At 40.2% G+C, this 12136-nt stretch overlaps 1 protein-coding gene across 1 annotated transcript in view; it reads right to left on the bottom strand.

Moving 5' to 3' along the window:
• Positions 1 to 292: 292 nt before the first annotated feature.
• ARL3 (ARF like GTPase 3) overlaps positions 293 to 12136 on the bottom strand; it is a 31094-nt gene continuing 19250 nt past the window's right edge. The window contains exon 6 of the mRNA XM_035133534.3: positions 293 to 3620. Within this exon, the coding sequence (XP_034989425.1) occupies positions 3573 to 3620 (48 nt within the window). The 3' untranslated portion in view covers positions 293 to 3572. The remainder of the gene's footprint in view (positions 3621 to 12136) is intronic.

Below are 12136 nucleotides of genomic sequence, written 5' to 3'. Positions count from 1 at the left end.
CTATCCCTGCTACAGGTAAAAAATATTGTGACTCTCAGTACCTAGGGATCTATGGGAAGCAAGTTCCCAGAGATCACATATATTCAATAGCAGAGCCATTACGTTATAAAATCATAAACATACAGAAACAACAAACAGCACTAAATGTTCAAATGAACTGTATAGAGACAGAACATCACAGCATCCTGGAGGAATTATATGTACAGCCGTTTCAAACAGACTATTCAAATGGAGTTCCTTAAAAGAAAATCAAGACTTCATTCTGAAATAAAACAAAATCGTAAAGGCATCATCATTTCTACTAAATTTTATTCAAGTTTGCCAAACAACTAAACATATACACCAAGGCTTAGCATCACCAACTTATCATCACACACATCCTTTTCATGAACGTCAAAAAAAGAGAGAATAAAACTAAGAACTAAAATAATAATAAAAATAATAATAATCAGATGTACCCTATTGAGAGAACGGAAAAGGTGTAATGGATAACATTTGCAGCTATGGCTTTTTATCGCAACTGAGCATCATCTGGTATGTAAGAAAGAGAGCAAACCCTGCTATGTTTAATCAAAGAAACAATTAAACCACATCTGAAACATGCCTTCTTCATTCTAGTATGTTACATGAACAATACTACTCCGGTCTCTCAAGGCTATACTTTATCCATACTTGCTTACCTGTAAATGTAGCACAATATTCAGATAGGAAACATGTACCATATATACAGCAAAACAACTTGTCAAAGAGTCAATGTGGCTGTTGTACTTAAATGAAAACCCTTTCACATACTACATTCAGTGCAGAACTAGCTGAACCGGGGATATTGTGAAAGCCAATAACAGAGCTGGAATAAAATTATTTTTAAAAAAGGATTAGATAAAACAATGAAGATTGGTTTAAGAACTGTGAACTAAACAGTTAGAAGTTGCGAATTTGCCTGCTCAGGGCAGCCTTTTTCTATTTGTTAGAAATAACACAGAGAGATTGTTCTGTAACTGTTCTATGTTTTGCAACTTATTTGCGAAGCATCCATCTGGAAGAGGTCATTTTCAGAGCCAGGATATTGGCCTCTGGGGTCATTGGGTCAGCCCTGTCTTCTAGTTCTTAGAAGATCTAGTTAGGTCAAAATGATTCAAACTTGATGCAGGTATGATAGCTGCTTGTTGAAGTCGATGGACCATGGTAGTTCCTTTTGGCTCAGTGAGCTGCCCTGGTACCAGCGACATCCCATTTCCCACAAAAAATATGCTCAGCAAGAGATGAGAAAGAAACCGAAACAGGACAGCCCTTGGGCAATCTGCATTCACTGTCTGAGATAATAGAGAGCTGTATTTTGTGCTCAAAGATAGCAGAGAAGGCAGCATGGTCAGTTTGCTTCACAGTTCGTCAACTGGGTAGTAAGTATTGGGGGTGCTTCATTAGCTTGCTGCACACTGAAGGAAATGTACTCCTTCCTGAACTGAACAGGCCGACTTAGGCTTGTTGAATTTCAGGGGAGACGCTTCCAGACATTATGGCATGCGCAGACAGGCCTCTCTCTAACATCTGGACTGAATAGTTGCAGACATATTACTTTTAAAATTGGGCTGCAAGTGCTGCCACTTTTGCACACTGGACCTCTAAAGAGTAAAGGCCTTTTCTAAAACGTAAATCAGTATTTGCAACATGTCACCAGCTTCCCCATAGAAAGCAGTGTTGTTTTAGCAGTTTGTACAAGTATGTGTTTTAGCTGTCACACTTTGGGGTTCTCAGTGGATTGATTTGGATGGTTGTCTGTACTTTATTTTATTCTTGCTCATTGTTGCAATGTTTGCTTATGGATTTATTACCCTTACAAATCCGTTGAAGTAGGTGGGCTATAGACTTAATTTATCTAATCTAGAATTTATGTCTGTTGCAAACCACAAATTAAGAGCAAGACAGAATCCAAGTTGAGGTGGACTAGAAATTATTGCCGTTACTATCTTTAGATTAATAAGGGATAATAAAAAAGACAATATAGTGACAGTGGATAATATGGTCAAGAAATGTCTGAAAGCAGCTATTGTGCTCTGGCTCTCCACAATGTATACACATTGCCCAAGGTTTAGCAAGCAAGTTTACTCCCTCCCACTAGGAATGAGAAAGGGCATTATAGTTGCCATGGCATTTTCTGCCCTATACTCTGGTTATAATCTGCATGCTGCGTGCTAAATTCATTGCATGCAAGACTGCCCTCGCCAAATTACTTTGAACTTGGACAAATCTAGCAGATGACCCAGAGGCGAGAAGCAGCCTCCTATGTCATTTCCTGGTGTTGTAGCGATATGCTGAGATTTCGCAATCATACTATATGACTATTCCCTCAAAGGGGATAGTGCATCCTTCATGCATTTTTCTAACAAATATTCTGTATTTAAGAAGTTATAGACTCAGGGCTTTTCTTCTTAGGACTGATGGAGGAATGCTTCTCTATACCTTTCCCTCTAAACTGCAACTTAAATTGGTCTCATATTTCCTGAAGTGAGGGGCATCTCTTTTTGAACACACCCAGACTGTTACTTCCTGCACAGATTGTTCTGAAATGCAGTTCTAAACTAACAGTGCAGTAAGCAGTGCAGACTCACAAAAAAGCGATCCCAGACTATACACCCACATCAGTTCATTTGGATAGAGCCACTACACTGAACCTGTTAATCTCAGTCTATTACCGTTTGGACTACTTGGGAGAAGCACATTTGCTAGATGGCTTATAGGAGGCAGATGCAGCCTACCAAAAGCTCTTCTCAAAACACGCCCCCCTAAATTAACCAGTTCACTGCACTTAAGAGTTAAGAGCACTAAATTGACTACCACTATCTGCTGTTAAACTCCACCCTCATGGAGGGATTTTTACAGTGCAACGAGACTGAATGTCAAAGAGCTCTTGGTCTGTTTACACCAACCATAAAGGCAACACTGCACTGCAGTCTGACACTGTTTTATTTGATAAATGACAGCATCTCTAGCACTCTGATGCTTCTAACATTCAGACTGTTAAGAACATAGGTCTCTGTGAAAGGAAGGGCAGACACCTGGGTATCTCGCTATAATAAAGGCTCCTCATGAGGCCATAGGAGTGTCTTGCCAGCATTCTACAAAGCACAGATGCTAATAAAACATCAGCTCATTTGCTGATGAGAAAAGCTTTGAGTGGCACCAGGTGAGCATCCTGAGTGACTTCAGAACTGAAGCAGGCTCCCGTACACGTTGCTATGATCATCCCACACTCTGCGGAACCCACTGGAAGTCTTTATGGCAGACTTCAATCTGCTCCTGTTTTCAGATCTTATTCTTTAGTCAGATGAATGTGGAGACTCTCAGTACTATTTATGCCAAAAGGGGTAGGGGTGGGGGGAAGAAATGCATATATGTAGGGAAATGATACTAGAGAGAAGGTAAAGTTCCAATTTGGGCAGTAGGCATAGCTGCTGTTCCCATTTCTAACAGCTACAGCTGCACACAGATGGAAAAATATTTGGTCAGATGCTAGCAGCCAGCTAGCGTGTTCGGCTCCTGCAGCCCCTCCAATTCCATGCAACGCAGTTCATTTACTTCTTCTTTGCAATGACATTTCTGCAGACCCAGTTCATGCCATCCTTCAAAAACAAGACAACAAAGAAATGGAACATTAGATGAGAGGAAAGAGTCAGCTTTTGCCCAGCTCACAATAAACTCTCCCCTATCCCATTTTGCAAACACACATTCAAGTTTCGCTTTTCCCTATCCTATATAGTAGCATATGTGAAATGCTTTGTCTTGTTAGTGCAACTATGGTTTGGAAACCTGATCTACAAATGGTCCCTTCTTAATCTTACACCCCTTGTCTTGTTGGTAAAGTTATGGGACTAGGAATTACTGCCTTTTTATCAGGCTTTTTGTCAGCATAACCCTCTTTGGCTTTAATTGTGACATGGATCCACCCACTTACAACTGTGTGGTTGTTATTATCCTGATTTATTTTGAAGGGGATGGACTGTAAAGCTAAATGCGAAGGAATATCAAGGATCCTTTGCTAACTCAGCAGTATACTATCTTAGGATGTAACCACACAGAAACTCTTGTCACATTCAATTTAACTTTTGCACCATACATGTGTGCTTCCTAGTCCTGGGACTGCAGCTTTGAGATTTTCACCGTCTCCTCCCATTTATGAAATGCTAAATTTGCTCAGCTGCATCCATACACACCCTGATAAATATTCTGCAGTTGCCAAAAAAAGGGAGAAGAGAGATATACGCTAAGATGAGATCACGAAATAGCTTCCAAAAAAATAATAATTTTAAATAGATGAAATTAACAAGGTTGGGGGAACCCAGCAAGATGGACAGGGTATAAATAATAAAATCATCATCATCATCATCATCATTATTATGGCAGTGTAGGTGGCAAAATGCAAAGGTATAAAATATTAGCAAAAGAAACTGCACTTAGAAATGCACTAATAATGAAGGAGGCAGGGATGTAGAACTACCAAGAGCATAGCACCTCTGCCCATGTGAGCATATGAAGCTGCCTTAGTGACTAAGACAGCTGGCCCATCTATTAGTGATCCTCCCAAGTCTCAGGATGAAGTCCTCCTAGCCTTGCTGACATCCTTTTCATTTGAGAGCTTGGAGACTGGCCAGTCTAGTCCAATCAGAAATATCCAATGATGTACAAGATTTTGAATAAAGGAGAAAGCCTGGGAAATGACATACAAAGAATGTTGGTTTTCATGCACCTTTACCCAAGTCCCCAGACCTCTCTGATTTAACCTTAATAGCCCACAGTTTTGTGTCAGCAAGAATGAATGGTCGGGGCTGAGCATGTTGCTGTGTATACTGTAATGTCTTCAACATAACTGGAGGGCCTGCAGATTTCAGCTTCCTTTTTTTAATTAAAAAAAAGCACATGGATTAATCTGTTAAAGGATATGCATGCACAGCAAGTTCCAGTACAGTTGACTCATGTTCATTGTAGAAAATACCCCAGAAAAAAGGTTTGGGTGGGGTTCCCAAAAGTAATGGTAGAATGTTTCAGAACTCAACAAGTTGCCTGCTCCTCCCTACAGCTGCTTGTTTGCCCTTACAGCACCCAGGACACGTGCTCCCTTGATATCCAAGACCTTGTGAAGAAATTCTAAATGCTGAAAGAGCCTTACATACATCAGTCAAAATGCTGGAAGTTAATGTTTTGTAAAAATTAAGGGAGTTCTACAGCAATTAGGAAACAAACGTGCCAACTTCCTTTATTGCACCTTTTAGGAATCTGGTTGCATACAGCAGTTTTTAAAAAAATAACAGAGCTTTCTGCAAGAGTTTTTGCTGCTTCTGTTGCCTCTAAAGCAGTAATCGTGTTTGCACACGCAGCATGGAATACAAGGCAAGCAGCACTTCTCATTCATTTTGAATGTAGGTTTATATGCTGAAGCGGAACAGCTGAGACAGCTTAAAGTCATAAATATCTGCTGACACTCCTTTGATATTCAGCACAACAATCCCATAAACAATACATCCCTGCAAAACAACCACCAGGCACCCCATGTCCGAGGTAGAAGCAGACCAGAACCTACCCATACAGAGGGACTCTAACACTGCCCGATGCCACAAGGGAGCTCAGCCAAAGGGAAAGTCAGCTACCTGAACACTGCACAGCAGAGGCTCATAAAGCTGAGTTTATGATGGGATTTACTGTGGCTGTGAGCCTGACTGTATAACAAGGGCAAAAGAATGACAAGGCACTATGCAGGAGGAAAGGTGAACTCCAAATGGCTTTTCAATTCATATCTGGGTCACTTTACTTTGAAGGCAGGAACTCATCCAAAAATCACTTTCATAGCAAGAGCTGGTTCAAAGAGAATTCTGACTGTCCCTAATTGGTTTGTGGGGAATGAGTGTGTGAAATTAACACAGAGACTACAAGGGGGAAAGGATCAATTTCCCTGGATCAAAGAGGATAAAACACACACATATTTTTTTAATCTGCAGGTAAACCGTTTCCCATACTCCACACAAATAATTGTCAGTATCAAGTTCAATGATGGGAAATAAATGTTCTCATCAGATAGCTAAAATGCAGAGATCAGCTTAATGGGATCAAATTCTGGTAAAGAATTGGTGGCTATTTGCCAGCAGGGAAAGAAACAGGAAGCTAGTAATTAGAGAAGCAGAAATTTGAAAATAAAATCAGTAAGGCTGTTGTTACATCTGCCTTAGAATTTTATTTTATTTTATTTAACAGTAAGACGAGCTCAGCTAGATAAGACTAAAACCCTTCTAGACCAACATATTATTTCCAACAATGGAGAACCAGATGCGTTCAGAAAGCCCACAAACAGGGCATGAAAGACAACTACACTTCCCTTTCTGTATGTGCCCAACACCAGATATTCACAAGTGTACTGCCTCTGCATGTAATGGTTCCATTTAGCTCCCTATCCTCCCTGAATTTGTCTGGTTCCTTTTGAAGCCATCTAAACCAATGGCTGTTACCACCCCTTGTAGAGGTTAATAATGTATTATGTGGAATAGTACTTCCTTTTGTTTCTTCTTCTTTTTTGCATAATTTTTAATTGCAACTTTTTCACCATATAGTATAATGAAAAACAAACTAATTTAAGTAAAAATAAAGAAGAAAACAAAGAAAGGGGGCCCTCTCTCAAAGGAAGATCTTAAGCCTTGTCTCACACAGAAGAGGGTGGACCGCTCCCTGAAAGCTTCCCTTTCTTCTCCCAGCCTCCCACCTTGGGAGTTCTTCCCTTCCCTGCCTCTCACAAAGGGTCTTTCACCAGTCATCCATCACCTTTCTGTGTGTACTCTCAGAGTAGAGGACATTGACAAACAAAATAAAACATAAGCAAAGCAAAGTAGATGAAGAAAAAGAAAAAAGACAAGAAAAAGAAAAAGAGAGGACAGAAATAAAACGACTTCAGATTCTCCGTCTGTCAATTATATCTATAAAGATTATTCAAATAAATATCCAAAGTGTTTACTCCAGGATGGTATCCAGCTGTATTCCAGGAAAATATCCAGCTCTTCCTCAATCTGCAAGGCAATGTTTTTCCAATCTTCAGCCGCACACATTTCAAGTTCATTCCTTTTCCTTTTCACACAAAAAGTCTAAAAGGGGCTCTCCAATTGTTACTATCACTAAATGTTAAGAATAGTTTTCCTCCAGTCTGGTATGACAACTTTATCTCCATCAAATTCCAATTTCCATTATTAGAATAATAATCCATAGTTATTTACTTGTAGTATATTCATTGATTCATACCCACTTCCATATATTCCAATCTTGTTTCCTGTTGGCTGTGATTTTCCATCCTAATTTAACAAAAGAAAAATAGGGGGGGGGGGCTCCTTCTACCGGTATTTCCATTTCTTCCATTCTTTTTCCAAGTGCATCACCAGAAGTTTGGTAGATTTTTCCATTAAATTCACTCCAAATTGTACACAGAATACTTTCTGTCAGCCCTATCTCTGTCTCAAGATGTTTCTTAATCTCTTGGTCAATGGTTTCATTCCACTCCTCCAGCATCACACCTCCATCCTTTGTCTATTTTACTCCTCCAGGCACTTATGTGGTGCTCCTCTCCATTTTATCATTTACTGCCTCCAGCTTTACCATCTCACTCTCATGTTCTGGCAGTATTTCCCCGCCCCCAAAGGTTCTGTCTGATCTTTCTCTGGTCCATTTTAATTCAACATTTTATGCATCTCAGCTCTGAGCTCTTTCAATTCCTCACCCAATAATTGACTCATGACATTATAAGTCAATGGCATGTTCAACAGTATTTTTACCAAGTCTCTGCCTTGAAAATTTGTGTCTGTCTCTTTACCAAAGAACATTCCTTTCCCACGGTTAAGGGATTAAGTTTCACTTTTGCAGCCAACACTCCACAAAAGGTACAGAGTTTTGAAGGTAATATAAATGAATTTTTTTAACAACCACAGCTCCCTTATCTGTTTATAATCTTTCTTAGTCGCAAACAGTTAAAATAGGCATTTTGTTTTATTTTCAGCCTGTTAATTAATGCCTCTTCTTATGCCAGCAGTCAGTTCACATTCCAGGTGAAAGTTTAATTGGCAGATAGATCACTTCAGTCATAATTCATCATAGTCTTAGAGGTAATTAAAAGAAGGGAGGTTTAATTGACCTAATGCCCTGAGGGGTAACCTTCAGGGCTACTATGTGATGTCTGGGCATGGTGGCGGTTCCTCACTCCCAAGTTATTCACTGCGTCCGAAAACCTCCTGATCTCTGGAGGGAAGAACAGCTTTCTTTAGAGCATTAGAGCTTAATGCCTTTGATCCCCCTATTTTCAAAGAGAGAATGTGATAACCAAGATTTACGTCTTGGCTATCATTAATCACCATGTAATTATCTCTGTTGATGGCGTGTTGGCAGTAGACAACTAGTCAGCCATCTTTTCTCCCGGAAGTCTCACAAACACCCCTTTTGTTTCTTCTCAATCTACTGCCAATTAATGTCATTTAGGTAGCCCTAAGTAGCAGTGTGTCCACACCAGGGGTCAGCAAACTTTTTCAGCAGGTCCATTGGCCCTCAGACCTTGTGTGGGGCTGGACTATATTAAAAAAAATAATGAACGAATTCCTATGCCCAACAAATAACCCAGATGCATTTTAAATAAAAGGACACATTCTACTCATGTAAAAACACCAGGCAGGCCCCACAAATAACCCAGAGATGCATTTTAAATAAAAGGGCACATTCTACTCATGTAAAAACATGCTGATTGCCGGACCGTCCGCGGGCCAGATTGAGAAGGCGATTGGGCTGCATCCAGCCCCCGGGCCTTAGTTCGGGGACCCCTGGTCCACACTTTCCACAACATACATACTTTGTGAACCTGTATTATGTCCTTCCAGGGGTACTATTTTTTTAAAAAAACTAAAAATCATATAAATAGATTTCAAATAATGTTTATACCATAGCATTTATATTTTTGTGCCTATAGCCTACTCTATATACCACAATTTCAGCATAAGTGTATTTTATATGTGGCTAAACACAACATCACAAGTGCAGTTACAAACTGATAGAAAATATGAAAACAGAAGTAAGGGAATAGGATTGGCAACGTTTTCAGTACAGCCCCTATTCCATTCTGTTTAACCCTATTTAACTTAAATAGCAAGAGGCAGTTGCCTCCTAATAGTGATAGTGCATAAAGATCAAATGACTCCAGGTGTCAGTGTGTGTGTTTCTCAATGGCTGGAATCTGCCTTTACCAACTAGACTAGACGAGTTAAAAATAGTTAGAAAATCCAGTCATCTCCTTTTGTGCCTATTTGTACGATCACTATCCTGTCTTGGTCACCTGATGGCACGGACATCTCTCTGCTATGATACTGGCCTTTCTCTGCCTCTGTTAATATCTAAAACCCCAATAATTCCTTACCTGCTTGCACATTCCTTTGTCTCCTGGAATCGAGCAATCAAGCAGTCTCCCATGATCATAGACTCTTCAAGGCCTTTATACAATATTTGCAAATGTGTCAAGACAAGTGAACAGACTTCCCAATAACTTATTAAAAACAATGTTGAGTGAATTGTGAATTGTGAATTGTGAATTGAGTGAATTGTGCACACAAAGTAGTGGGAAAAGGAAGGACAATGGCTAGGGGATAAAAAGAGGTGAAAAAGTATTTCCCTCCCCCAACTATCATTGCCTGTAATAAAAGGTCACTGCAGTAAGAGTAGTACTAAAAAGGAAATTCAGAATATTCTTTTTTACAGTAAAACCTCCAAATCAGGATATCAGTAATCAGCTGGTGATGTGGAAAACTTCTTTTTAGAAGTTCAAGTTCAAGCTTTACCACTTTTGTAAGATCATAATACAAAAATATAAGCCTATAGATTAAGGCGAAGTAACTGCTCCCATTGCCATTTAGTTTGATTTAATACATGAATGGCAAACAATGAAATGAATGTTGAAATGAAAACACATTGGTAGCATAATTAATAAAATATATTGTGGCCTCCTTTTCTAAAAAAATAAAAAGGGCAGTCTTTTACAGTAACTCTATTTCTCTCTTACAGTGGTACCTCGGGTTACAGATGCTTCAGGTTACAGATTCCGCTAACCCAGAAATAGTACCTCAGGTTAGGAACTTTGCTTCAGGATGAGAACAGCGGCGGCAGCGGGAGGCCCCATTAGCTAAAGTGGTACCTCAGGTTAAGAACAGTTTCAGGTTAAGAACGGACCTCCAGAACGAATTTAGTTCTTAACCCAAGGTACCACTGTATTTCTGTTTAAATAAAACTCCGGAGCCAAATATACTTCAAATTCTATCCTAATTATGAAGGACTTAGATTTAAAAGATATTGGCATTTATTCAGCCGAGTACTGTCAGCTCCAGTTGCTTGTGGCCCTTACTGCTTGGAGGAAAACTACAGTAGCTTCACCCTGAAGACCGGCTCCTGTCCTGGGCTTCCTATCATGTGCCTGCAAACACATTTTCTATAGAATGGTGCTCACGGTGTGTGTGGGTGTCTGTGTGCTAATTGCACATGTGGATGTGGGGGTGGAGAAGCATAAATGCCACAAGTCTCTTTTGTGGCAATTCACATGTCAGCTTATGAACCTGAGTTGCGTACTGGCAAACAGAAGCGCTGAGCTGACTGATCCCTTACTCTGTAGTATGAGGGATATTTCTAGCCAGCCTGCTCCTGTCTCTCTTTAGCTTGTTAAGTGAGGAGAACAAAAGGCCTGGTACAAATCTGGGTATGGTAAAAAATAATCTTCTCTGAACAATGGCAGGAAGCCTGACTGGTGCATTGAAGGAGAGTGAGAGTCAATTATAAACAATGGGGCTGCTCTACATTACTGCTCGTGGAAATAAACCAGGGGCACTCTTTCCATTCAAAGCCTCTTGATCAGAACCTTTCACTGGTATCAAATAGATACAGGGCAAGCTCGCAGCGGATTTCTTTCTTAATTAACATTTTTATTTAAAGAAACCCCTTTCAAATAATAGTTACATTCTCTAAATGTATATAATTTATTAACCATAATGTAATCTCATTAACCTTGAAATCCCTAGCCTTAACTACTGAGTTCTGCAGACTATAGCTTAATCTACGAAACTAATTAAAATGACCTTCAAACCATTTCTCCTTCGTTTGCTGTCATTATTTATTCTTTTTTTGATACTCTGCCCTGGGGCTGTCACAAACCGTTCCCTATTAACTCATTCTCTGTACGTTTCTGTTCCACAGAAAGTCCTATTTTCTTTTCAAATCCACTGTTGCCAACTTGCACTCTTGTTATTCATGCAGCAGCCTCCTGGGTACCTTCCCTCCTCCCAGCTGGCATATTTACTTTCTCTTTATAGCCTTCTAAATAAATATCTGATAACACTTCCATGTTCTGTCACCAGCCTCTAGGGTGGTTCTCTAATGCTGTGAACTAGGACTGAAACACTACATCTCCTTTTCTTGAAGAGCTGAAGCAACAATTCTTCTATATTTACCTCAGCTTCAATGCGCGAATTAACTATTCTTTAAACTTCACATTTAGGGCACACTGGAATCTCTTGATTGCCAGGCCACTGGGCAAAGATGTGCCAGTGATTACTGGCTAAAGCTGTGTCGGAACATTCAACTCACTGCTAATAGTGGCAATACTTGAAAAGTGTACAAAGGCATCAAGAAAGCCTTTGGACCAATAGTCAGGAAAACTGCACCACTAAAAATCTTATCTGGAGAGTATCAGACCGCAGCAAGCAGACGAACCAATGGGCAGAGCACTATCAAGAACTGTACAGTACTGGCAAGAAAACATGGTTGCTAGCACAGCAATTGACAGCATCCAGACTCTGTCTTAGAAGAGCTGGATGCCCTTCCTTCCCTTGACAAGCTGAAGAACACCATCAACTCTCAGGCATGTGGTAAAGCCCCAGGACAGGACAGAATCCCAGAAGTGCTGAGCGCTGGCCTCAACTCCTCCCTCATGATGCACCTCCATGGGCTTCTCTTGCAGTGTTGGGAAACAGGATCTGCACCACAAGACATGCACTGCTCCAGCACTATGACCCTCGACAAGAACAAAGGTGACTGCCATGATTGTAACAACTACCAAGGAATCTTCCTGCTGATTACTAGGAGGAAA

Source organism: Zootoca vivipara, chromosome 5 (genome assembly GCF_965207765.1).
Source record: "Zootoca vivipara chromosome 5, rZooViv2.hap1.1, whole genome shotgun sequence".
Taxonomy (NCBI): domain Eukaryota; kingdom Metazoa; phylum Chordata; class Lepidosauria; order Squamata; family Lacertidae; genus Zootoca; species Zootoca vivipara.
This window is presented reverse-complemented; position numbering and strand designations above follow the sequence as displayed.